This window comes from Manacus candei, unplaced genomic scaffold (assembly GCF_025592945.1).
Source record: "Manacus candei isolate 608988 ecotype Guabito, Panama unplaced genomic scaffold, ASM2559294v1 h1tg000029l, whole genome shotgun sequence".
Classification (NCBI taxonomy): domain Eukaryota; kingdom Metazoa; phylum Chordata; class Aves; order Passeriformes; family Pipridae; genus Manacus; species Manacus candei.
The window spans coordinates 1,598,867-1,626,168 of record NW_026138077.1 but is presented as its reverse complement, the minus strand read 5'-3'; the positions used below and the strand labels follow the sequence as shown (position 1 = coordinate 1,626,168).

Sequence of the window (27,302 nt, the reverse complement as noted above, 5' to 3'; positions counted from 1 at the left end):
ATTCTGGTTCTGGACGTTTGGGGTTTTAGGTTTGGTTTGGGGTTTTTCTTTGATAAACCTGGAAGGAAACGAATACTTTTACAACAGATGTCTTTTAAAAATAACTCTTTAATCTGCTACCCAGACAGAATAAAATGCTGTGTTTCATGAGCAATTCAAAGTTAAGCAGAAGCCTTAATATTCTATTAAAGGGAAGATGCGAGACTGGAAAATTTCAGGGAGAGCACCCACAGTCTTATCCCTTCAGAACTGACAAGGCAGGAGGGTATTTGGCCCTTTTACCTCTTTCCCATTCCACACAAAGATGTCTGTTCCATCAGCCACCCCAATGCCGTCCAGGCTCAGCTCATCTCCTAAAAAACAAGCAAATTGTGAGCTTCTTGCCCCCCCCAAACACACAAGCAGGGTCAGCAAGTCAGACCCAGGGGTTTGTTGAAGTCCTTGACACTTGAAGAACTGTGGTAGGAATATTTAGAGCACTAGGAGTGTCTCTGTATTTTATACCAACGTCCTAGAGTCGGGTTATGTGCTGGTAAAACACTGATTTTCTCTCAAATTTAAAAGGGGCTGAAAAAGTTTTTCAAGACTAACACTTAGAATTACCTAGCAAGGAGACAAAAAGGATGATTTTAAAAACTAGTGCTCTTAATAAATTAACGTACTCTTTATGTAAGTATTCCCCTTTACAAAATTCCTACTCCAGCTTAAGTTTAGCTTATGTTTTCCTGTATTTCCCCACATTTTCTCCTTCACTTCCATCCTCTCCTCCACCTACCATGAAAATCCTGAGAGAGCAAACATCCAAAAGCAAATCAAGGGCAAAATAAACACTGACATATTTTTATCAGGAAATATGTTTAACTTGTTTTAAGACCTGAAGTCTCACTGCACTTCACAGCAAAGATTACCCAGAAAAGTCCCAAAATCATTCATTTCACTAATAAGAGTGAAATAAATAACTGAAATAATGGAATAGGAAGTTTGAGTTGGAAGAGTGTTCAGAGATACACATCTCCAAGATGGTTTATATGTGAAATCTTTGATGTCTGCAGTAAATTAAATATATAAAGAACATGGAAGCGTTGATTGTAGTGGCCTTACCATCAAGCATCTGGTAGAGATGTAATCCTGCTGGTAAAGGCTTGGCCAGACTCAGAACCATGTCTCCTTCCCAGGAGTCCAACATCTCATTGGGAAAAATCACCAGAAGAATTCCATAAATATTATATAAATTTAGATAGCGTTATTAAAATGTCATATTTATATGCTATTATATAAAACATAATAAACGTTATAGAAACATTATAGAAGTTCTAAAATAAATATTGTATTTGCATAGTTTGTATTATATAAAGTTATCTGATATAAATTATTTAAATTTATATAACATTATAAATACTAGATATTATATATGTTACGTAAATTTATATAAATTATTAAATTTATATAACATTATATAAAATAACAGTAGGCATTCCAAGCTGCTGGAAGCTGTTACAGGCCTGGCTCCCAAGCTCACCTCTGGACACCTTGAATAGATCAAGACAAATCTGTTCCAACATGACATTTTAAGTGTCAATCCATAAGAAATAATTATCTTATGAGAGCTTTAAAGTCTTGAAGCTCTTTAGCTCTTGAAGCCATGAAACTGCTGAAAACTTAATGAGTGTTTGGTCAAATTTAGTTAAATTTTCGGCAGTTTCATGGTTTCAAGAACAGACCCCAAACCACTATTCCTTTATTTCTAAACCCACATGAGCTTTTAGCCTCACTTTTACAGTTGAAAACTCCTCATTTAAATAAAAACTGCAGCATAAGTACATTTGCAAATGTTGTTGTGGCTCAGGTAAAGATGAAGTTTGAGTTCACTGAAGGGAGCAAATACCTGGAAGACTGCCTGGCGAAGGTCTCCCAGGGTTTTCCTCCTGTCAATAGTCAAATCCACCACGCTCTCTTTCCAGGAGAGGGAGGGATGCAAAGCCCCGTTGTGGAATTTGTAGCAGGAGCTCAGATGGAGATGTAAATCAATGCCATTGTTGGCTGAGTCACATTCAGCTCTTGGGGAGAGGAACAACAACAAAAGGGTGACTTGAACACCCACAAAGAGATGCAGCTGGAAGTGATCCCTCCATGGCTAAATTCACTGTCCCATCAAGGCTATGGGAAGAGATGTTTCCAAGGTGACAGGTTTGGGTTGCAGGGGACCTTCAAGCTCATCCCTGGTGTCCCTCAAGGGCAGGGACACCTTCCACTAGACCAGGTTGCTCCAACTTGGCCTTGAACACTTCCAGGGATGGGGCAGCCACAGCCTTGTGTGAAAATCCCATAAAATCTGTCACTCCTGTGCCTCTGTTTTGATAATTCAGCTGTGATTCAGGTGTATCCTCACTCACCCACAAGGAAAAGTTCCAAGCAACCTGAACACCACTAGTTCTTCCCTTGTTTCTGGCAAAGAATACCAGTGTAGCTGTCCTTTCACAGCAACACAAGTCACTCCCCCCCTTCTCTCACAGGAGAACTCCCTCTCTAAACCCAGGTAAGATGATGCATTCCATTCTCCTTCCAAAAGTGCACCAATTTGCACCAAAAAATGGGGCAATTTTAAACTGTAAGCACTGAAATTCCATCAGATGCCTATTTATGCCCCTAAAAGGGAGGCAGGGAATCACCAGAAGGCAGAATCTGGGTATACAAATGGCAGTCTTCAATTAACCTCCATGACATTGAATCATTTCAACAGCTGGCTCTACTCAGGGGTTTCTGCCCTTTAAATCCCTCTGGAGACCTGCAGGGAATAGCTGGTTGAGCCTGGGACAGTGCCATCAATATACCTCTTTTTTTGCAGCTCAGTGTTAGCAGCATTCATTTCATCCAGGAGGTGCTCAGGAATTTGGTACCTCGGATTTCCTCGTGCTGCCACAAAGAATAAAAGGCTGGTTTGGCTTCAAATGTGGCTTGGCAAACAAGAAAATCAAGATGAAACATGACATTGAAAAAGCAACTATGTTCAGAATAGAGAAAATTCAACTGCAAGACGATACAAAGAACAAACAAATAACTGAATTCTCCCAATCAATCCTGAAGGGAAATTAATATAAATGCCATGAGCGGCAACTTGCATTTGTTTTGGATGTTCTGCTATTATTTGTGAAGCATATTTAAAAAACAATTAGAATCAGCTATAGCCAGTTAACTGGCCACTGATTTCATTTAACCCTTTTTTTCCAAGGGATCACTACAAGGAAAACTCAATCTCCAGTTCTTGGAAAAGGACAGAAAAGCCCAACAGCCTGAAAAACTGGCACAGCAGGAAGCCCCCAGGACATCAAGATGAGCTTTGTGTACCTTCAGGAGGTCTTTTCAACTGGGATTTTCGGTAAAACAGCATGTAGGCACTCTCTTTACCCTGGAATTGTTTCTCAATATCCTTCTCCTTGATGGGCTGGACTTTGGAATCGTTGAGATCAAACCAGTGGCCACCAGCAGAGGTGGCCCTCGGCCTCGGGGGGCTCTTCTCTGAGTTCCAGGGGACACCATTGCTCTGAGGAGGGCTCTGCAGAGCTTGGCCTGGAGAATCCAGCTCCACCAGGAGCTCGTGGGCTTCCTTCAGGCCAACCTTGTTGGCATCAGGGCTCAGCTGGAACACCTGAGGGTGATGCTGCAAATACTGAGAGGAAACAAGGGCAGGATGAAGACACCGAGTTTGAAATGCAGCAGCTGCTCCCCCTGAGCCATCCTCGAGCTGAGTCACAAACCCCCACAAACCCCATCCCTTCCACCATTCCATGGGCCTTCCTCAGCCATTTCCTCAGTGGAGACAGAAAACACGTGATTTTCTTACCACCTGACCTTTTCTGTCACACCAAGCACCCTCAAACCCCTCCACAAATCTACAAAACCAAATACAGAAATTAAAACAACCCCCAACTGAACCTGAATCTCAGTTTTAATCAAAGATTCATTTGCTATTTCCAAAAGCTTAAAACAATTTCCAGTCATTTCAAGCACACTGATCAAGGTGCTTTGGGAGAGACCCAGCACTTGTCTTTGGCAATATTTTCGAGAGCACATCAAGTTGGGAATGTTTATTTAACACTGGGTTGCTCACAAATTGTTTCTATCCCCCTGCAAAAGACTCATATCCAGATTTCACACCCACATATCCATAGTTACTGTGAAATTAGAGCAGGTAGCTCCATTCAAACAAACCATGGAATTCCCACATAGCTACAACACAAATGCTGAAGTATTTTCCTTAAAACTTTATAAAACACAGCAACCAGCAGGAAAACAAGATTTTCCTGGAGTATTCATTTCATGGACATGCTGGAACCAACCAAAATTCCCCTTACAAACTTCTCCTTGCTAGTGCAAGGCTCCATATTTTCAATTATCATCCAACTGACTCTTCAACAGGAATATAAATTATAATTATAAAGTTATCTCAACAGTAAAACCCAAACTACCACCCATGTGAATACCTTTCTTAACGCTCCATATTGTTTCCTGTATTTCTTATTCCAGGACACCCCTTTTTTCTCCAATAATTTCTGCCCTAATTGATCCACGGGAATTTGCTTCGAGTCGTCCTGGAAAGAGACGAAAAACTGGGATAACAAAGGCTCCAAAAGTCAAGGGATCAGCACAAAGAAGCCAGTCTGGAAGTGCTTCTATCATTCCTGGTTTTTAATAAGCCAATGTAACATCACCTTTTACAACAGCTGTAGGGGGCAGATTAAGAAATATTCAAAAAAGGCCTTTTTCTATATGAAGAGAAACTATTACTGTCAAATTTCCTTTCCAGCCTCAATTCTTTTTTTTCAAGCCTCAAATTTTTTCCAAGCCTCAATTCTTTTTTTTCCAGCCTCACATTTTTAAGTTTTAATTGCTTCCCAGTGAGTTCAGAGGAGCTCTGGACACTCAAACCTGCCCACTCTTACACACACAAACCCCTTCCAGGCTCAAAAATCCAAGCAATAAGCCCCTTACATACCATACCTCTGCTAAAATCCCTTTTAAGACTGCCAGTGGATTCTCAGTTTCTTTGGAATTTTCAGCATCTCTTCCAGCCTTATCCTCAATCAGCTTTTCCTCTTCTTCCTGTGCAACAAAGAGAAGAGACTCACAGATGCTGCTGTACCACACACAACTGGGTTTGATTATTCTGTAGTAAAATTAGAAGGAAATTCTGATTAATTATCCTTCTTAAGGACATGAGACACTCCGAGCCTCATAACATATTAATTAGTTTGGCTGCTCATTCACACTTTTCCTGGAAAATAAGGCCTATAAAGCAAGGAAGGGAAAAAAAAACCAACCACCTTTAGGACTTACCTGTAGCTGCCAGTTTCCTAATTCATCCACATCTCTGATATAAACATGATAGTGTCCTCCATAGCAGCCACCTTTGTGTATAATAACAGAGAAGAGCTCATACATGTACTCTGAATCATCCATTTCAGGCTTTAAAAAGAGAAATAATAACAGTCACAAGGACACACATCAGTAAGTCTTGCACCCAAGGACAGTTTCACACCAGCACAGATTTCTCAGGGCGTGTTTTTTGCAGCTTGAAATGTGGTTTTTTGGTGCTGGTAACACAGGGGAGGGTTGATATAAACCATGGAGCATAAATTCATGGAATGGGTTGGGTTGGGAGGGATTTGAAAGCCCTTCCACTAGCCCAGCTTGCTCCAAGCCCTGTCCAACCTGGCCTTGGACACTTCCAGGGATGGGGAGGCCACTGTGTCACTGTGTCACTAAGCAACCTTTTCACCAAGGATTCTGACCAAAAGTGAAAATTCCAAATGGATAATAACCAAATATTGATGCAAATAGAGCAGCTCAACCTGTTTGTGATCAACCAGGCTTATTTTTAAGACAAGAGAAAAAACAAGCTCCACTTAAAAGCACTAAAGTAGCCCAAAAAAAAAAAAAAATAAACAAAACCTTCCTCAAATGCAACCACTGAGAAATTTCCAAGCTTGCACTGCAATAGTTCAATAAGGACAATGTGTGTTTCATCATTGTATATTATTTATTTGTTATTATTTAATATAATTTACTTAGTATTATTTATTTAAATTTTTATTTCTCGCTATTCGTTTGCTATTGTTTATTTATTATATTTATTATTCAAAATTTTTTATTAGTATTATTTATTTAATTTTTTATTATTATTATTTATTTATTTAAGTAGGCTCTTCAAGGATCCAAAATTGTCAGGAATTATTTTTTTGTTATTTATTTATTTGTTATTATTTAATATTATTTATTTAGTATTATTTATTTAAATTTTTATTTAGCACTATTAATTTAGTATGGTTTATTTATTATATTTACTACTTAAAAATTTTTATTAGTATTATTTATTTAATTTATTATTATTATTTTTATTTATTAATTTAAGTAGGCTCTTCAAGGATCCAAAATTGTCAGGAATTATTTTTTTGTTATTTATTTATTTGTTATTATTTAATATTATTTATTTAGTATTATTTATTTAAATTTTTATTTAGCACTATTAATTTAGTATGGTTTATTTATTATATTTACTACTTAAAAATTTTTATTAGTATTATTTATTTAATTTATTATTATTATTTTTATTTATTAATTTAAGTAGGCTCTTTAAGGATCCAAAATTGTCAGTAATTATTTGTTATTTATTTATTTGTTATTATTTAATATTATTTATTTAGTATTATTTATTTAAATTTTTATTTAGCTCTATTCATTTACTATTGTTTATTTATTATACTTATTATTTAAAAATTTTATTAGTATTATTTATTTAATTTTTTATTATTATTATTTATTTATGTAAGTAGGCTCTTTAAGGATCCAAAATTGTCAGGAAGTGATGGTATAACTCAAGTTTTAAATCAAAATCATATCTATGAATTCCAACATAGATTCCTGAGAAAAATGGAATGACTGGGAGCACATAAAACATATACAGCTCAATTTATACCCCACATGGTCAGACAATGACAATATAAAAACACATTTCCATTTCCAGCTGATAAGTCTGGGAGTTTTCAAGGAAAGGGCAGATTAAGTTTTGCATAATTATTACACCCTTGGAGAGCTACAAACTATTTCCCCCCTCAGTTGGAAAGTGGCTTTTTGGACAAACCCTTGGAATGAGGGCCAGAAGAACCCCCTGAGGTTTCTCCACGCCCCGAGTGTGAGGTGCGGGTGCTCTGCTGAGGCTGCAGGGTTTGGAGAGCTGGCCCAGCACAAACCTGCTCACAGAAAGGCCTCAGGTCGATGTGCAGGGGGAAGGTGTAGCTGCTCGTCTCCTTGTACCTCTCGCACTTCTGGAAGTCGAAGTTGAACCTCAGCAGGGACACGGTGAGGAACGGCGGCAGCTTCCGCAGCTTGGCAGACTGGGGGGGATCCAAGAGACAACTGTCAGCTCACAGGGACAGCACAGCAGCGTTTCCACCCTCTGCACAACTCCTTTTCCAACTAAAGACACGGCCAGGGTGTGACAATTTAAAGTGCCTTCCCTAATCCTCAATTTCCCTACGTTCTGAAAGGAAGCCAGAGCTTTCCCCCCAGTAAGCCCCATATCCTCCTGGACTGGTGATCTTTGTCCTGCTACAGAAAACAAAGGACACGGGGGAAATTCCAGTCAGTAATTCCATTTGCACACCCACAGAACACTGGAAGTCTCCCTGATTTACACAGGAAAGCACCTTCCAGGCAGGAAAGCCAAGAGAATCCATTTTCATGAGGGGGAACATAAATCAAGATTGAACATCTTGGTGTGGGACACATCAAGAACCCTTGGGAGAAGCAAAACCAACCACCTCTGCATACAAGTGTGCATTCAATGGCCACATTCCTGAGCCTTTCCAATGTCTCCATCCAACTCTCATTTCCAGGAGAACCTCCCAGGAACACACACATGGCTCAACAAACCCCCTGAATTAGGTATTCTTGTTTTATCCATTGTCAAGACTATGTGGCAAAGCTTAGTGGAACAGGGATTCCAAAATGCCATGTTCTGCCAAGCTCGGTGTGAAATCAGATGGTGCCACTAAATTTTGGTCAAGTCCTGCAACAGGAAACAAAAAAGGAGGGAGAGCCACATGCAGAGAGCCCCAGAGTACAAAGGGATGTGCTGCTCCAACATCCCTCCTCCACGCTGCAGCCTTCCAGCACAGCCTGACATCCCCAGCTATGGGATTTCCTACCAAAATCCAGCGTTCCAACTCTCCTCCTGCAGGGATGAGCACCTTTGAGAGGCACACAACTGTTCCCCTGCACTCCCTTGAACCCAGCAAAGTTTAATCCAACCAGCACGTGAGGCATGGCCAAGTGTTCCCCGGGCACTGATTAACTCGGCCTGCCCTCAGCTTCCCTTTGGAATGCTCCCGCCCACATCCAGCTGTAGGGTTTGGATTGCACAAGGAGCTTTGCTGTTGGCAAGAGGGCAGAATGCACCAAGAAAAACACAAAACGTTTCCTTCACAAAACACAGAGCAACAGTTCCCATTTCCCTGTGCAGAGCAACTTCTGCTCACTGGTTTTCTCTCCCATTCGGGTTCTTCGGGAGAGAATTTCCACGGTTTTCCTCATTACATGGATCTGTGTTTTCTCTTTATGCTTCTTGACACAGTTGCTCAGGTTTCATTGAATCATGGAATGGTTTGGGTTGGGAGAGACCTGAAAGCTCATCTCATTCCACCCCCTGCCATGGGCAGGGACACCTTCCACTAGCCCAGAATACTCCAACCTGGCCTTGGACACCTCCAGGGATGGGGCAGCCACAGCTTCTCTGGGCAACCTGTGCCAGGGCCTCCCCACCCTCCCAGGGAAGAATTCCTTCCCAATATCCCACCTAACCCTGCCCTGTGGCAGTGGGAAGCCATTCCCCCTTGTCCTGGCACTCCAGTCTCTCTCCATCTTTCTTGTGGGCTCCCTTCAGGCACTGCAAGGCCACAGTCAGGTCACCCCAAAGCCTCTCTTCTCCCAGCTGAACAATCCCAGCTCTCCCAGAACTTCCTCAGAGGAGAGCTGCCCCACCCCTCTGACCATCTTGGTGCCTCCTCTGGACTTGCTCCAGCACGTCCATGTCCTTCCATTACTGGAGACCCCAGAGCTGGAGTCTCCATCCAAGCAAACTGAGCTCTGAGAGTCCCCAGGGAGTTACCTTTGAAGCTTCAACAAGTTTATCACAGGCTTCACACCGATACAAGTTGTCATTTTCAAAGTACTCTTCTTCCACATACATGTTCCACAGGGCCTCCTCCAAGCCAGCAACACCTTTCACTGCCACCGTGAGGTCTAAGAAATCTTCCTATGCAGAAAGGACAACAAAAAAGGAGCTATTGAAGTGGTGTAAGTCCATGGGACAGTAAAAAGATCCTCATTCCCATCACCACAGCAGATGGAAATGTTCGCTGCTGACGGGGAAAAACCATCAGAGAAGAGAAATTAATTTTTACACCCCAATTTTTTTGGAGCATCAAAGACTGTAAATATACATTTTGGTGTTGTTAGAGAGCTGAGCAGTGAGGTAACTGCATCTCCCAAAGGCTCAGAGGATGCAGGAACACTTGGGTTTTTCCCCTCTGAGGGAGGTGGTTTGGAAAACACAGCCAAGACTTCGAGTCTCGATTCAACAAGGACACACGAAAGATGAGATTTCTTTTCTTTTGGACTTAAAAAAAAAAGAATATTGGAAATACCTTCATCACACTGTGGTGGAAAATGCCCCTGCTTTACCTGTCTCTCACTGACATTCTTGCACTCCTTGCACACGATGTGGTTGACAACAATCCCATGGTAGAGTCGGTTGATGAGGTCATGGCCTGATGTCCCCACCAGGGAGGTCTCCAGAGCACTGAACAGGATCCTGTTCAACTCCTGCACATCGTGTTGCCTCATCTCCTGCCCCAGGAAACAGGGAGAAATCAAACAGTGCTCTTTGCTCTGCTAATTCCTTAAAAACAGCTTTTATCAGGTGTCACAGAGCCGCCTCTGACTCCTCACAGGTTACCCCCTGAGGAGTAAAATACCACACTTATTACTGTTCTTGAGGGGGTTATGCTGAGTAACCCCCTCCAAGTACATCATCTACAACCCACATACGACACTTCCACCTGGGAAGAATCCCGGAATGGTTGTGGTTGGGAGGGATTTTAAAGCTCATCCCATCCCACCCCCTGCCATGGGCAGGAACACCTTCCACTAGCCCAGGTTGCTCCAATCTAGCCTTGAACACTTCCAGGGATCCAGGGGCAGCCACAGCTTCTCTGGGAATTCCATCCCACCCCCTCTCCACCCTCCCAGGGAAGAATTCCTTCCCAGTATCCCACCTAACCCTGCCCTCTGGCAGTTGGAAGCCATTCCCCCTTGTCCTGGCACTCAACTCTAAGATGAGTGACACACTTCCACTTGGGTAAGAATCTGAGTATTTGAGGACACTGCCAGAAAACATTCCTGTAAAAACCAAGGAAAAGCTACAGGAGTTGTATCAAAGAGAACAACCATCTTCTGCAGCTTCCTGTGAACTGGCATGGAGTTTGTGTGGAGAGCCAACAACAGCTGACCCAGCCCAAGGTCATCTACACAGCCTGAAGGATTTTAAGATGTGTCTTAAAGGTCAAACTCCAAGAAAAAAAAAAAAAAACAAACTCTCCATTGAGGAAAACAAGTTTCCAAGGGCTGGAGATTTGCACCTCATGGCTGTTCCAGCCAAAGCTCTCAGTGAGGTCTGTGGTGGATGCAGCCTGTTGGTCCAAGAGCAGGAGCTGAGCAAACAACCTCTGGAGTTGCAATGGAATTATTCGAACCTGGGAACAAAACCCACAAAACACACCCAAACAGGTCAGAAAAGGTCATTAAGATCATTTAAATCACAGTAATTTAGCACAAAATTTGTAATAAACTATCACTGTCTGTGGCTTTCATAACACGGGTGACTTGATTCACACCAAAACAGCAGTGACACTTTGTTCCCAAAAATCTACAGCCCAACCGAATCATGGAATGGCTTGGGTTGGAAGGGATCTTAAAGAACATCTCATTCCATGGGCAGGGACAATGTCCACTAGCCCAGGTTGCTCCAACCTGGCCTTGGACACTTCCAGGGATGGGGCAGCCACAGCTTCTCTGAGAATTCCATCCCAGACCCTCCCCACCCTCCCAGGGAAGAATTTCTTCCCAATATCCCAATAGCCCTGCCCTCTGGCACTGGGAAACCATTCCCTGTGTCCTGTCCCTCCATCTCTTGTCCCCAGTCCCTCTCCAGCTCTCCTGGAGCCCCTTTAGGCCCTGCAAGGGGCTCTCAGGTCTCTCTGGAGCCTTCTCTTCTCCAGGTGAACTCCCCCAGCTCTCCCAGCCTGGCTCCAGAGCAGAGGGGCTCCAACCCTCACAGCATCTCCGTGGCCTCCTGTGGACTCATTCCAAGATATTTCCTGTGTTGGGTCATACCAACAGAGTCATGGAACACACCTTTAGTGATAACCAAAACTCTCCCATCACCACAGTAAAAAAGAACAACTTTTCCTGATACTATTCCTGACATTAATCCCTAAAAACTCAGCTCCAACACACCCTGATCCACAGATTTCCACGTGGTGTGGAGGAACAAGATGGGAAGAAGAACATTTCAGCAGAGATGGACTCAATATCTGATCCCTGAAGGAAAACCTTCTGGCACTGGACACTTGGAACTGTGTGAAAAATCCAGCATCACCCAACCCAAACTGCTTTTTGGGGTTAAATCTGGGCCTTCCCTCCTCCTCACAACAAGGGGTACGGGAATTCAAACAAAATTCCTCCAAGTCATCCCTGAGAGGTGACTAAACAATTCCCAATACCTTTGCATCTGGTTTCCTGCTGTCATCCAGAGTCCCGAGTTCCTCAGGTCCCAGAGAAAACAAGGCCTCTGGAATGGGAAAAAAACCCACCTCTTTAAAAAATACAACATCTGGGGAAAAGGGACAAGGGGGAAAAAAGGACAAGGGAGAGAAAGGCAGGAGAGAAGGACTGGCAAATATCTTTTTCAGGAATTGTAGTGATGGGATTAATAAAATTACCAACTCTAGACAGCAATAACCTCATTTATTTACACAAATTGTAACTTGTAAGAAAACTCAATGTTTCTAATACTTAAATTTTGTGCCAAACTCATTTAACAGCCCAACATCCTGGAATAATTTATTGAAAGTGAACTGTTCCTGAAAACCATCTTGAGTTCCCCGTGTTTCATAAATATCCAGCCATGAAAGTCTCCCTAAAATATCGCCCCAAATATGATTTTAAAGGTGGGTTTGAAGCCTTTACCTCTAAATTCTGGTGTGAAAAGCAGAGTCTGCAGCAGGGAATTGAGGTAGCAGGTCCCACCCTGGTTTTTGATCCCGCTGAGGTTGGTGAAATCCCTGGGAGCTGGAGGTTCACACTCTCTGGGCTTTGATGTCTTCCCTTTTCCCCAGTGATTGTTGGAAATGAAGGAAAAATCCTCGTCAAATAAGTCCCCAAACATTGTGAAGGCAAAAGAGGCCTTGAAAAAAAAAAAAAAAAGCAACAGGAGTTATTTGCTATTAAAAGGGCAATTGAATCCACACAAATCCTAAAAAATAAACCTATGTTTGCATTTCTTTTCCATTTTATTCTAAAAATCCACGTCAGATCTGTGCAAAAAAATGTAAATTAATGTAACAAAACAGGGGGAATTAAAAGCATTTCTGTTCCCATGGGTCTGAACAGAACCAAACACATCCCAATTCAGTTTGGCCCCAGCAAAAAGCACAAGTATAGCAAAATAAATAAGCCCTTTTAAACACCCAGGATTAAGGAGTGCTCAAGTTTCCTGTAAGGAAAAACATGGAAGGCCTCTCCAGCTCCTCCAAATCCCTCAGAAATCCACATGTACCTGTAGCCTGCCTCTGGAATTGGCCAGTTCACATGGGGAGAGTGGAACAAACAGTCAAAAATCCAGTGATGCTGTAAGGAAATTATATATTTGCTTCCAGCTGTTTGAGCCAGAAACTCATTGGTGACTAATTTTTCTTATGGGATTCTTTTTGGAAGCATCTCAGCTTCCAAAACTTGCTCCTTTTGTTCTGGATTTGTCAGCCCACAATTCCCTTTGGTGTGTGTAGCACCAGCAGTGAGTAATCCCTGAGTTACTCTGGAGCAGGGAATAACCATTCCCTAATTTACCTTCAGCCCACGTGAAGTTTGACACACCTTGGCCCCATTCCATCTCTTCCAAAAGCTTCCAGAGAGCTGGATTTAACCTACAACTGGACTTGTCTCCTAGCTTAATAATTAATCTTTAATTTAATCCACCTCTTCCACACCCTTTAAACTTCTCCTTTACCTCTTTGAGAGCACAAAGACTTCAAAGGCCAGGCTGGAGCAACCTGGGCTAGTGAAAGATGTGATGATCCTTAAGGTCCCTTCCCACCCAAACCATTCCATGCTCCAGCCCATTTCAGCCCTTCCCACAGAAGTGTTTAGGGAAAAGCTCTGCTGGGAACAGCTCTGCTCGTTCTGGAATGTTCTTTCAGCTCTTCATCCAAGAGAAATCCCCCTACAAACCCTCACAGAATAAAACAACATGCCTGGAGACACTTTCTGATGAAAACAGAGAGGGAACAAATCCCTTCCAGAGCTTTGCATCAGCTCTTATCCCAGGACTGCCTTAAAACCTCTGGAAAGGCCCTGCCTCCTGAGCTTCCAGAGGCAGTTCCCAGGTTTGGAACTCCTTCCAAAGTGTCTCACAGCCCTCATTCCTTTTTCCAGTCGGGCCTGTTGCACTTCAGCCCCTGTTCTCCTGAGCTGAATCTCCAGCAGCTCATTCCCAAGAGGAATGTTCAACCCATCAGGCACAACTCCAGGAGACACCCCCACCCACCACTCCAGGGAAGCACTTCAGTGCCAAATCCTCCCTCGCTCCTTATTTCTGGAGCCTCCAAGCACTGCTGCTGGCAGCCTCCTTCCCTTGGATCCACACAGGAATATGGATTAGAAGGAATTCTGGAGGAGGTCTCTGGTCCAAAGCAGGGCCAGCTCAGAGCACACCGTGTGCCACTGCCAAGGCTGGAATAAATCCATGGCAGGTGATCCCAAATCCATGAAAGGGAGCCCCAAAGCTCTACAATAAATCCAGGAAGGAGATCCCATACCCTTCTAATAAATCCATGACCAGAGAACCCAAAAATCCCTCTAGTAAATTTATAAAAGGAAATCCCCAAATCCCTCTGAGAAATCCATCACAGGAGATCCCAAAATCCCTCCAATAAACCCAGGACAGAAGATCCCAAAAACCCTCCAATAAACCCAGGACAGAAGATCCCAAAATCCCTCCAATAAACCCAGGATAGAAGGTCCCAAAATCCCTCCAATAAACCCACAACAGGAGATCCCAAACCCATGACAGGAGGTGACAAAACCCATGAAAACCATCCCAAACCCCTCTAATAAATCCCTAACAGGAGATCCAAAACCCCTCTGATAAATCCATGACAAGAGATCCCAAACTCCTCTGATAAATCCATGACAGGAGATCCCAAACCCCTCTGATAAATCCATGACAGGAGATCCCAAACCCCTCTGATAAATCCAGGACAGGAGATCCCAAACCCCTCTGATAAATCCATGACAGGAGATCCAAAACCCCTCTGATAAATCCATGACAGGAGATCCCAAACCCCTCTGATAAATCCATGACAGGAGATCCAAAACCCCTCAGATAAATCCATGACAGGAGATCCCAAACCCCTCTGATAAATCCATGACAGGAGATCCCAAACCCCTCTGATAAATCCATGACAGGAGATCCCAAACACATGAAAGGGATACCCAAACCCCTGGAGTAAATCCATGGCAGGAGATCCCAAATCCATGACAGGAGATCCCAAACTCCTCTGACAAATGGGATCTTCAATTCCCTCTAATAAACCCGTGACAGGAGACATCAACCCCCCCAACAACCCCACGACAGGAGATCCCCCAAACCCCTCAGTAACCCCATTCCAGGAGATCCCAACCCCCCACAACAACCCCAAACCAGAAGACGCCAGAGCCCCGCACCAAGGTCGTGCCAGGACATCCCAAAGCCCCGCACTAATGCCGCGATAAACCCAAAAGGCGGCCCTGCCCCGTCACTGACCGTGCCCAGCGCGGCCCTACAGCCCCGGCCCCGCGGCCGCCGCCATCTTATTGGGGGGCGCCGCGCGGGGCACGCCGGGAAACGGCGGCCGCAAGGGCCTGCTGGGAGTTGTAGTTCTGGGATGGCCGCGGGGCGCGCATGGGACTTGTAGTTTGGTGGCGGGAGCGGGACACCGTGTCCAGGGAATCTGGGGATACCCCGTCCCTGCAAGTGTTCAAGGACAGGATGGGGCTTGGAGCAACCTGGGAGACTGCGAGGTGCATGGCGGGGCTTGGAAACTCCTGCCATGGGTTTTTTAGAGGGGTTTGGGATCTCCTGTCCTGGATTTATCAGAGGGGGTTTTGGAGTCTCCTGCCATGGATTTATCAGAGGGGTTTGGGATCTCCTGTCCTGGATTTATCAGAGGGGTTTGGAATCCCCTGTCCTGGATTTATTCCACCTTGGCAGGTGTGTTGTGCCTGCCCCAATAATGCCCTCCCGAGCTCACAATGACCCAGACTGATCCCGCCAGAACCCCAGAACCATCAGGGTGGGAAGAGACCTCCAAGATCATTCAGTGCCACCATGCCCCCACCCCTAAACCGTGTCCCCAGGGGCCACTGCCAGGAGCCTCCTGAACACTTCCAGAGATGGCGACTCCACCCTCTCTCTGGGCAACTTCTGTGAAAAAAAGCAGCTCACAGTGAAAAAGCAATGTCTGGTATCCAACCTGACCCTCCCCTGGCACAATTCAAGGCCATTTCCTCTCGTCCTGTCACTTGGGATGTGCTGGAAGAGCCCAATCCCCCCCCAGCTCCTCCCTCCTGTCAGGGGGTTGCAGAGCCAGAAGGTCCCCCCTGAGCCTCCTTTTCTCCAGGCTGAGCCCCCCCAGCTCCCTCAGCTGCTCCTGCTGCTCCAGCCCCTTCCCCAGCTCTGTTCCCTTCCCTGCACACGCTCCAGCACCTCAGTGTCCTTTTTGCCCTCCCAGCACAGCCCTTCTCCCTTGGGAATGTCAATTCATCCCCTGAGATCCACGACTTCTTACCCAAATCTCACGTTCCCACTGTCCCCTCGCTCACATGTGAGCAGCGAGCGACCCTTATCTCGCCCTGCCTTGAACCCAGTGAGGTTTAACTCATCCATAAAACCTTGTTGGGACAACCTATCCAAGGGAGGCTCTGGAAAGCTCCCAACACCATCAAGGTACTGATTAACTTCACCCAGCCCGGCCTTGCCTTTGCACCCACCCCTCACCTTAAGGGAGCCACGAGGTTGGCATGGAAAATTCATCCCACAGCAGAAAGGAGGGAAGGGCAGGACATTCCCTCTTCAGCAAAAAAGCGAATTCCCTCTTTACAAAATATATAAATTAGCTCTTTTTGTGAGAAAATGCTGTTTGTTAAACTAGTCATCTTCCCAATGACCACAAAATTCAAGTATTTTGTGTTCTGACAAAAACCTGCTGTCTGCCACCTTTCCACTAGTTTCTCCCCACAAAGAAATAATTCTAGGCACTGGTAAAATGGGGGGAAAATAAGGAAAGGATGAGGAAAACAATATACAATATATAATTATATCTTAGTGTGTTGAACGAGGGAAGAGAAGTTGTGTGCCTGAGGGACAGCTGTGGCTCTAAAAATCCCAGGTTGTGTTCTTTTCCCATGTTATTTAGTCATTAGTTTGGGCATCAGTGACATCAAAAGCAATGGGGTGAGGCTGAAAAATCATGTTTATGCTGAAGCTGCTGGTTAACTAAGCCAGGCCTGACCCCTGGGCTCACTCCTGGGTCTCTGGTGGTTGTTAAAACACCATCAGTGTGTGTTCTAGGCCCGGTGGGGAGAAGTTCTCAACCAGCTGTGAAATGACTGCGTAAAGCAAGAACTTGGGCTTCACCTTCACAGATCTGTCCCTCAGCTGCCACCTCCGCCCCTCGCCCCCTGGGGAGATTCCCGCCTGCTCGGGAGAGTTGGTTCATCCTCCTTTTCCCCTTCTCCTGAGGGTCTCCCACTGTGTCCTCAGAGGAATGACCTGAACATCCACCAATTCACCCACAAGGAGGCTCTTTGCCTTTGCTGCTGTGCTGGTGGAGTTGTTCACACTGGGATCTCCTGCCTTCCTGGAATTTGCCTTCCTGAGAGACAAGTCCTGAGAGATCTGACAGCACCTTGAGGAGCTAATTCCCCATTAACAACAAAGAAATGACTCAGCACTCGAAAGGGTCACAGTTTGACTTCCAAGAGAAAAGAAAAAAGAAAAATAAACCACCCACAATCCAAAGCGGTGAATTATTAACTATGGGATTATCTCAAAGTACAGGGCAACACCCATCATTTTCCTTCAAAAGCATCTTCCAGCCACAGCCTGCAGGAGAAGCCTCTCCCACGGCCACGGGAACATGGCTCGAAGGTTCTGCTGTGCCTGGATTTTCCTCCTCCTCCTCCTCCTGCCCGGCCCCGCAGCCGGAGGGAAGCTGCTGGTGGTGCCCATGGTGGGGAGCCACTGGCTGAGCATGCAGGAGGTGGTGGAGAAGCTCAGCCAGCGGGGCCATGAGGTGGTGGTGCTGATGCCAGAGGTGAGCTGGCACATGGAGACCTCGCAGGCCTACGAGGTGCTCACGTACCCGGTGACACAGACCATGGAGGAGCTGGATGGCTCCTTCAACGACTTCGTGGCCGTTCACCTGAAGGGCCTGCCCTTCCCCCTGAATGTCCTGGACATGTACAAGAGCTACGTGCATGTCTTCAACACCTTCTTTGGCCAGTGCAAGGACCTGTTCCGCAGCCAGGAGACCCTGAAGGCGCTGAACCAGAGCGGGTTCGACGCCATCCTGACAGACCCCTTCTTCATGTGTGGGCCGACTCTCGCCCACTACCTCTCGCTCCCCTTCGTGTTCTTCATGAGGGGCTTTGGCTGCAACCTCCACTTTGAAGCCCCACAGTGCCCAAGTCCCCTGTCCTACGTCCCGAGGCTGTTCACCTTCAACTCGGACCGCATGACTTTCTTCCAGAGGGTGGAAAATGCCCTGATGTCACTCCTGGAGCTCAAGTATTGTGATGGTTACTACAGCGAAGCACTGAAGTTGTCCTCAGAAGTCCTGCAGAGGGACGTGTCCCTCATGGACCTGGTGCACTCTGCTTCCATCTGGCTGCTGAGGTTTGACTTTGTGTTCGAGTACGTCAGGCCTGTGATGCCCAACATGGTCTTCATTGGAGGAATAAACTGTGCTAAGAAGAAACCATTGCCTAAGGTAATGTTCCTTTTCCTTCCTCCTTTCCTTCCTTTTTCACATTTTCCAGTGAAAATTCTTTACATTGTTTTGGGAAATTTATCGCTATTGATTATTTTTATTTCTGGGAATGCTTTAAAACAACCAGCTTTGGGCAGCTGTTTTCCACAGGCTGAAATCAAATCACCTTGAGAGAGACTTCCTTGAATTAATGAGGATTTTCTCACAAAACCAGGGATTTCATCTGCCAGCTACAAATTACTGCCCTCAGTGAATGTGTATTATTCGCCAAGCAGAACCAGTTTGGATTTCATTTTAATGGAATCTGATATATATTTCTGTAATCTGACCAAAAACCCGAAGGCCACGCTCTGGGAGTCATATTTGGGTTTTAACTCCAGGCTCTGCAATGTCAGTTAATTTGCTTTGGTTGTACTTTCATATTATTTAGTTCACAAATTGCCTGTCTGTGTTAAGTTATTCCTGTTTGGCGTCGTAGAACATACAAGTCACATTGAAATGGGAAGAAATAACCCACAATAGTGTATTTGGGGAATGCAAAAGGTTTTCACAGCTATTTCTTGACATTTGCTTTCACCGGAATTGTTCTGCAGGGTTTTCAAAGCTGAGCTAGAAATTTAAAGCTATTTTTGATAGTTATGATGTAGTCTCTGAAATAAGAACATTATTTTTCTCCAGGACACAAATCTCTTCCCTGGGAAATTACTCCTTCCCTTCTGAATTGTGGTCACACAACATCCCTGCACAGTCTTTGAGCTGAAGGGGTGGTTTTTTGCTTTCTTCTTTCCGATTTCTTTCATGCTCTTTGACAGGCTTATGCAGAGCGCACTAAACCTGATAAATAAGAATAAACTTGACAAATAAGAAGAACATTATAAACTAGAATATTAGAATAATAATGTAACTAAGGCATTCTTTCACTTAAGACTCAAAGATGGGCACTAGTTTGAGATTTAAGAGGCAAATTCTTGCTGTTTGCATGACATTTACTTTATGTGTTGAGGATCCTAGAGCTGCAAAGAGTTTGTAAGTTTGCTACAGGGGCAGAGCCATCCTGCCCTCATTTTCTACAGAATGCCACCTTCTGTCTTCACACGCTCAGCAGGTGAAAATCACATGTTCCAGACCTGGCAAAACCTTGTGTATTCCTCCTCTCTGCCTTTTTTAGCCCCATTTTCTACAGACAGCAGAGGAATTGCTCCTATTTCACTTGGAATAGGGCCCAGCAAGGATGCAGAAATGCAGCAGAGTAAACAAGTGTGAAGTGAATCAGAGGGGAGGGGGAAAAAATCTACCTGTTCACACACACTGGTAAGCCCTGGGTTGGTCATTATTTTTTAGAAACACAATAATATTATTCATTCATTCATGGCTGGGCTTCGCGAACGAAGATTTGGGAAGGCTCTATCCACATTTGTTACAGGCACGCTTGTTGTGGGTCCGAAGAGAAGAGGGGACAGCACACGAGGAAGGGTGCAAGCAGACTTGTTTATTCAGGCGTGTGCCCCACTCTTAACCGTCCCGCCAGGAAAAGGGGGCAGAACCTTAGGCGGGCTATCAGACAGACAAATGGGGGAGCAAATCAGAACAGGGCACAGGCAAAAGGGGGAGGAGGAAGCCTGGGCATGTGCAGTTGTGCACTGTGTAGCATGAATACAGTGAAACCACGTAATAACAGTAAAGTCCATATGAAAGTCCTGCCAATTGCTGTATGCTTTTCTCCATGCCTGGAACTGTTCCCATCCTGAATCTTGCTTCTCTACACACGCTGGTGGCTTATGAGGCCAATACGAGACAGGCACGTCCAATTGCAAAAGGCACAGCAGAAAGACTCCTTAGGTGGTAAATTCTGCAAGACACGGTTCTTTCTGCATTGTCTTTTCTCCTCAAGGGTGATCCTGCTGCGTTCTCAAAGGAAGCAGCAGCGTCATAGATGGTGTGTCTCCAGGTCTCCCGATTGGAGGCCAGAGCAGACCAGTTATGGTGATCAATGTGGCCAAGGCTGAGATGTTGTTTCAGGGAGTCCTTGTATCTTCTCTTTGGGGCTCCTCTCTTGTGGCAGCTGGTGGCAAGTTCACCATAAAGCAAGATCTTAGGGAAGCAGTGGTCCTTCATCCTTGAGACGTGCCCTGCCCAGCACAGCTGTGTTCTCAGCAACATGGCCTCAATACTTGTGACTGCTGCTTGCTCTAGAACAGATGGATTGGTCACAAAATCTGACCAGGGGATGTTTAGGATTGTTCGGAGGCAGTGTTGATGGAAGCGTTCCAGGAGACGCAGGTGGTGGTGGTGGATGACCCATGATTCGGAACCATATAAGAGAGTAGACAGCACAATGGCTCTGTAAACACTGATCTTGGTGCTTTTCTTCAAGTGTTTATTATACCATATTCTTTTGTGGAGTTTTCCAAAAGCACTCTATGCCTTTGCTAGCCTGTTGTCTATCTCTCTGTCAATCTTACCATCTGAGGAGATGAGGCTCCCTAGGGAATTAAACTGCTGGACTGATTTGAGCTCTGATTGGCCAATGGTGATATGGGGATGATGGGGGACTTCCTGAGGTGCAGGTTGATGGAGAACTTCCGTCTTCTTCCAGCTGACTTCCAGCCCAAAGAGCTCAGCAGCCTCAGCAAAGCAGGATGTTAAACGCTGCAGAGCTGCTTCTGTGTGGGCAACAAGGGCGGCGTCATCAGCATAAAGCAGCTCCTGGACAAGATGGTTTAAGGTCTTGGTGTGGGGCTTCAGTCGCCTTAGATTGAATAGACTTCCATCAGTACGGTATCGAATGTAGATACCGTCCTGATTATCGAGGTCTGCCGTGGCCCTTTGGAGCATCATGCTGAAAAAGACTGGAATAACTATTATCATGGGAGTAATAAACAAACAATAATGCCAGGGTTGTGGGGTCAGTCCATGGATTCAGTCTGGCACTGCTTTGACTTGCATAAACCCCAGAACATTCCTGCAGCAAAGCCCTGAGGGCCTCAGTTCACTGCAGGGAATTTCAGGGAATGGCAGCAAACAAGGGGTCACACCATCCTGGTCAGGCTTTCTTTGGAGACCCAAGCTGGGGTATCACCACCTACTTTTATTTATAACAGCTCAGCAATCCGTTCTTCCCTCAGGAAACTTGAATTTTAGGGACTGTTTGTGCCTCTCTGGGAGTGGATTCAAAGCCACACATCCAACTGCCAAATTCCTGGCTTGTTTCACCAAGAGAGGATGTCTCTTCTTATCAAAGCTGGGCAGCTGCTCAGGAGGGAACATGGGAGAGGGAAGGTGGAGCTCAGGGCTGAAGAGTCCAGGAGACACCTGGATGTGGTTGCTGATGCCTCTGTGAAAGGAGGAGAGCTCAGAGGTCTGGTTTAGTTGTTGGGGTTTTCCATGTGTCTGTGCTCTCGGTGGGATTAGGGAAAGCTATCACACCTCCTCCGAAATTTTGCTTTCTTCCCAATACATAAAAAGGGGTTTCAAGGCCATGGCTCCTTCTTTGTGTCCCAAAAGGCCTGTTCCACCCTCTTTTCCCTCTGTTTGCCCTCAGCCCATCATTCAGTTCCTTTTTTTGGTCTAGTACCGTGAAGGAAAAAAGCCAAACGGGATTGTTGTCCTCCTCCTCAGATCTGGGATTGCCTGATACATCCTGGTGGTTGTGATCTCTTTGGAAGAGATGCGGGTTTGACTGCTTCCACAGGGTGGGAATTTAACATCAGCCTGGTGTTCTCAGCTGGGTTAGTCCATGAAGGAGATGCTGCTGCAGTTCCCATCCCTTCTGCCCGGTGTATTTTAAGGGCTGTCCTTTGAAAGCAAAACCAGGCTTGTTTTCTTAGTAGGTATTTCCCAAGACAGTGGTATTATCCACAATTATTACTCAAGATGCCAGCCCTGCTCTTAGTTTCATGGAAGAAGGACAGTGCTGACAGAATTCCAAGCTTAAACATTAACAGAAACTCCAGATGTTTTTCTGAGGACACGGCGCTTCCCTTCCATTACTTTGACACGTGCCATATTGCAGGCTAATCCCAACAGGGCTGGGAAGTTAAATATTTGTTTCTGTGGTCAGTAAGTTCCCTCGTTAGTTTGCATGGAGCTGCATATAAAGGACTGTGTGGGAGCCCCACGGAGCAGAAGCCTCTGGTTCCCTTCCAGCAGCATGGCTCTTCCCTCCCGGGGCTTCTGTGGCTGGACCAGCCTCCTTCTTCTGCTGACATCGTCCTTCATCCCTGCTGAAGCTGGGAAGATCCTGGTGATCCCTCAGGATGGAAGCCACTGGCTCAGCATGCGCCCAGTGGTGGAGAAGCTCCAGCAGAAGGGCCACGAGGTGGTGGTGGTGGTGCCATCCATGAGCCTGGGACAAGAGAACTCCACCAGGGATGTAGAGCCCTGAATGCCCTGCAGAAGGGAAATCCATCCAAAGGCACCTGCCCTGCCACCTACTAATGAACTTATAAACTTTAATGAGAGGTTATCACCAACTTTTAAAGCCCCAGCAATTCATAATCAGGAAGGACCTGGACTCACGGGACTGGGGTCATGAACTGCCCCAACATTGGCCATGAACGATTCATGACTTGGTGAATCGGGAGCGTGTTGATGGTTTGTGTTATCGGAGGTACAACGGTGAACTGCTGTTTTGCAACCTCATTTTAGAGCTGACAAGATAAGGGGTTAGGTGAAAGTTGTGTGGAGAGGTGAGGGAAGACTTCCTGTTGGCTGCTTCTCTCAGAAAAAAGGGAAGTTTGCATTAATGAAAAGAAATGGAATTTTTCTCAGTGGTGCCCAATGGTTTGGGTTATGAAAAACAAAACAAACCCCAAAACTCAGATACTTCAACACTGATTTCTCATATCTATCTCCAAGTTATATTTCCCAGGGCAACTTGCCTTGGTCAGTAAATGTCAGGTGGCTGAGGGCAAGAAGAGGAGTCTGAGGCATTGAGGTGTCTCAGCTCGGGCAAGTGAGGTGCCTGAAGGTGACACACCATCAGAGTGTGTTCTAGGCCCAGTGGGGAGAAGTTTTCAACCGGCTGTGAAATGACTGCGTAAAGCAAGAACTTGGGCTTCACCTTCACAGATCTGTCCCTCAGCTGCCACCTCCGCCCCTCGCCCCCTGGGGAGATTCCCGCCTGCTCGGGAGAGTTGGTTCATCCTCCTTTTCCCCTTCTCCTGAGGGTCTCCCGCTGTGTCCTCAGAGGAATGACCTGAACATCCACCAATTCACCCACAAGGAGGCTCTTTGCCTTTGCTGCTGTGCTGGTGGAGTTGTTCACACTGGGATCTCCTGCCTTCCTGGAATTTGCCTTCCTGAGAGACAAGTCCTGAGAGATCTGACAGCACCTTGAGGAGCTAATTCCCCATTAACAACAAGAAAATGACTCAGCACTCAAAAGGGTCACAGTTTGACTTCCAAGAGAAAAGAAAAAAAAAAAAATGAACCACCCGCAATCCAAAGCAGTGAATTATTAACTATGGGATTATCTCAAAGTACAGGGCAACACCCATCATTTTCCTTCAAAAGCATCTTCCAGCCACAGCCTGCAGGAGAAGCCTCTCCCACGGCCACGGGAACATGGCTCGGAGGCTCTGCTGTGCCTGGATTTTCCTCCTCCTCCTCCTCCTGCCCGGCCCCGCAGCCGGAGGGAAGCTGCTGGTGGTGCCCATGGTGGGGAGCCACTGGCTGAGCATGCAGGAGGTGGTGGAGAAGCTCAGCCAGCGGGGCCATGAGGTGGTGGTGCTGATGCCAGAGGTGAGCTGGCACATGGAGACCTCGCAGGCCTACGAGGTGCTCACGTACCCGGTGACACAGACCATGGAGGAGCTGGACAGCGCCTTCAGCGACTACGTGGCCACTTTCCTGAGGGGCCTGCCCTTCCCCCTGAATGTCCTGGACATGTACAAGAAATCGGTGCACGTCTTCGACATCTTCTTTGGCCAGTGCAAGGACCTGTTCCACAACCAGGAGACCCTGAAGGCGCTGAACCAGAGCGGGTTCGACGCCATCCTGACAGACCCCATCTTCATGTGTGGGCCGACTCTCGCCCACTACCTCTCGCTCCCCTTCGTGTTCTTCATGAGGGGTTTCGGCTGCAACCTCCACTTTGAAGCCCCACAGTGCCCAAGCCCCCTGTCCTACGTCCCGAGGCTGTTCACCTTCAACTCGGACCGCATGACTTTCTTCCAGAGGGTGGAAAATGCCCTGGTCTCCCTCCTGGAGCTCAAGTATTGTGATGGCTTCTACAGCGAAGCACTGAAGTTGTCCTCAGAAGTCCTGCAGAGGGACGTGTCCCTCATGGACCTGGTGCACTCTGCTTCCATCTGGCTGCTGAGGTTTGACTTTGTGTTCGAGTACGTCAGGCCTGTGATGCCCAACATGGTCTTCATTGGAGGAATAAACTGTGCTAAGAAGAAACCATTGCCTAAGGTAATGTTCCTTTTCCTTCCTCCTTTCCTTCCTTTTCCACATTTTCCAGTGAAAATTCTTTACATTGTTTTGGGAAATTTATCGCTATTGATTATTTTTAATTCTGGGAATGCTTTAAAACAACCAGCTTTGGGCAGCTGTTTTCCACAGGCTGAAATCAAATCACCTTGAGAGAGACTTCCTTGAATTAATGAGGATTTTCTCACAAAACCAGGGATTTCATCTGCCAGCTACAAATTACTGCCCTCAGTGAATGTGTATTATTTGCCAAGCAGAACCAGTTTGGATTTCATTTTAATGGAATCTGATATATATTTCTGTAATCTGACCAAAAACCCGAAGGCCACGCTCTGGGAGTCATATTTGGGTTTTAACTCCAGGCTCTGCAACGTCAGTTAATCTGCTTTGGTTGTACTTTCCTACTATTTATTTCCCAAATTGTCTGTTAAGTTATTCCTGTTTGGGTGGTAGAACATACAAGTCACGTTGAAATGGGAAGAAATAACCCACAATAGTGTATTTGGTGAATGCAAAACTGAGGTTTTCACAGCTATTTCTTGATACCCAGCTTTTGGGTATAAACCTTCTGGTGTTTCTTCAACAGCTTGTCAGGGGTTATGAGCAACTGCTGTGTTTTCCATGCATCTCCTTCCTCTGAGCTGTTTGAAAATTCCCACTGAGTCAATTCATGTTGTTAACTACCAATGTGGAGATAGTGTGGGTGATGGAGCTGCTCCTTTTGGAGGGCAGGTTCCCGGGAAGGGCAGAAATCTGGAAAAAGTGAACTCCACCAGGGATGTAGAGCCCTGAATGCCCTGCAGAAGGGAAATCCATCCAAAGGCACCTGCCCTGCCACCTACTAATGAACTTATAAACTTTAATGAGAGGTTATCACCAACTTTTAAAGCCCCAGCAATTCATAATCAGGAAGGACCTGGACTTGCAGGATTGGGGTCATGAACTGCCCCAACACTGGCCATGAACGACTCATGACTTGGTGAATCGGGAACGTGTTGATGGTTTGTGTTATCGGAGGTACAACGGTGAACTGCTGTTTTGCAACCTCATTTTAGCGCTGACAAGATAAGGGGTTAGGTGAAAGTTGTGTGGAGAGGTGAGGGAAGACTTCCTGTTGGCTGCTTCTCTCAGAAAAAAGGGAAGTTTGCATTAATGAAAAGAAATGGAATTTTTCTCAGTGGTGCCCAATGGTTTGGGTTATGGAAAACAAAACAAAACCCAAACCCCAGATACTTCAACTCTGATATCTCATATTTCTCTCCAAGTTATATTTCACTGTGCAACTTGCCTTGGTCAGTAAATGCCAGGTGGCTGAGGGCAAGAAGAGGAGTCTGAGGCATTGAGGTGTCTCAGCTCGGGTGAGTGAGGTGCCTGAAGGTGACACACCTTCCTGGGCTCACGCAAAGCCGCCTTGGAAGCACAACCCTGACCTTTCCCTTTTATGATGATGAATAACCTGCCGTGGCTCCGCTGCGTGCAAACCTGTGAACATCTGGAATGGGAGTCAAGTCCAAGGGGAGGAGATCAGTGGAAGTGCTGCCAAGTGGGCGTTTGCTTGGGTGGGGCACAGCTACAAAAGCCTGAGAGCCAGCCTTGGCCTCTCAGTGTGTGGGCTCCTCTCCGGGCAGCTCCAACATGCTGAGGGCACTGCTGCTCCCCTTCCTGTGCCTCCTGAGTCCTGCCAGCGCTGGGAAGCTGCTGGTGATCCCCATGGAGGGCAGCCACTGGCTCAGCATGAAGGAAGTGGTGGCAGAGCTGAGCAAGAGAGGGCACGAAATTGTGGTTCTGGTACCGGACAACAGCGTATACATCGGCTCCTCAGATGTCTATGACTTGAAAACCTACCCTGTCCCTATCAAGAAGGAAGAGATGGAAGCACAGCTACGCTCATTGGGTCTGATGTGCTTTAGTGAAGAGCCTTTCCTGGTCAGATTTTGGAATACTCTGAAAGATTTACAGAAGACCGCTGCCCTGTTTGAAGCCACCTGCAGATCCTTGCTGTACAACAAGGAGATGATGAAATACATCCAAGACAGCAAATTTGATGCCATCTTCACGGATCCCTTCAATCCCTGTGGGCAGATCACTGCTGTTCAGTTCTCCATCCCCAGTGTGTTCTTCCTGAGGGGTGTTCCGTGTAACATTGACAAACAGGCTGCTCAGGGCCCGGACCCACCGTCCTACGTCCCACGGATATTCTCCCTCCAGACAGACCACATGACGTTCTCCCAGAGAGTGAAGAACTTCCTGCTCTTCCTTTCCGAGTCCTTCAGCTGCAACATTGCCTTCTCCCCCTTTGAAGAGCTTACACACTTGGGTAAGCATCTGAGTATTTGAGGACACTGCCGGAAAACATTCCTGTAAAAACCAAGGAAACGCTACTGGAGTTGTATCAAAGAGAACAACTATGTAAATCCATAAAAGGAAATCCCTCTGATAAATCCATGACAGGAGATCCCAAAATCCCTCCAATAAACCCACAACAGGAGATCTCAAACCCATGAC

At 46.0% G+C, this 27,302-nt stretch overlaps 2 protein-coding genes across 15 annotated transcripts in view; one reads left to right on the top strand and one right to left on the bottom strand.

Moving 5' to 3' along the window:
• Nucleotides 1–27,302, bottom strand: part of USP40 (ubiquitin specific peptidase 40) — a 50,103-nt gene that overhangs the window by 15,596 nt on the left and 7,205 nt on the right. For 4 of the 8 annotated variants that reach the window (XR_007905071.1, XM_051791006.1, XM_051791011.1 and 1 more), the window contains exons 1-15: nt 15,137–17,373; nt 12,304–12,520; nt 11,838–11,905; nt 10,695–10,808; nt 9,739–9,903; nt 9,164–9,310; nt 7,248–7,391; nt 5,335–5,463; nt 4,999–5,100; nt 4,482–4,589; nt 3,346–3,667; nt 2,832–2,913; nt 1,886–2,057; nt 1,102–1,186; nt 283–353 (exon numbers count right to left, since the gene is read on the bottom strand). Coding sequence is in view for 7 of the 8 variants with exons in the window: in XM_051791006.1 (XP_051646966.1) it covers nt 283–353; nt 1,102–1,186; nt 1,886–2,057; nt 2,832–2,913; nt 3,346–3,667; nt 4,482–4,589; nt 4,999–5,100; nt 5,335–5,463; nt 7,248–7,391; nt 9,164–9,310; nt 9,739–9,903; nt 10,695–10,808; nt 11,838–11,905; nt 12,304–12,520; nt 15,137–15,424 (2,214 nt within the window). In the remaining variant the exon portion in view is untranslated. Of the gene's footprint in view, nt 1–282; nt 354–1,101; nt 1,187–1,885; nt 2,058–2,831; nt 2,955–3,345; nt 3,668–4,481; nt 4,590–4,998; nt 5,101–5,334; nt 5,464–7,247; nt 7,392–9,163; nt 9,311–9,738; nt 9,904–10,694; nt 10,809–11,837; nt 11,906–12,303; nt 12,521–13,182; nt 13,344–15,136; nt 17,374–27,302 lie in introns of those variants that run through there. The other 4 variants (XM_051791008.1, XM_051791009.1, XM_051791007.1 and 1 more) reach the window with 4 other exon arrangements.
• LOC127472587 (UDP-glucuronosyltransferase 1A1-like) overlaps nt 17,481–27,302 on the top strand; it is a 51,098-nt gene continuing 41,276 nt past the window's right edge. For 2 of the 7 annotated variants that reach the window (XM_051791046.1, XM_051791043.1), the window contains exon 1: nt 17,481–18,091. In XM_051791046.1, the coding sequence (XP_051647006.1) occupies nt 17,511–18,091 (581 nt within the window). In that variant the 5' untranslated portion in view covers nt 17,481–17,510. Of the gene's footprint in view, nt 18,363–23,926; nt 24,780–27,302 lie in introns of those variants that run through there. The other 5 variants (XM_051791041.1, XM_051791045.1, XM_051791040.1 and 2 more) reach the window with 5 other exon arrangements.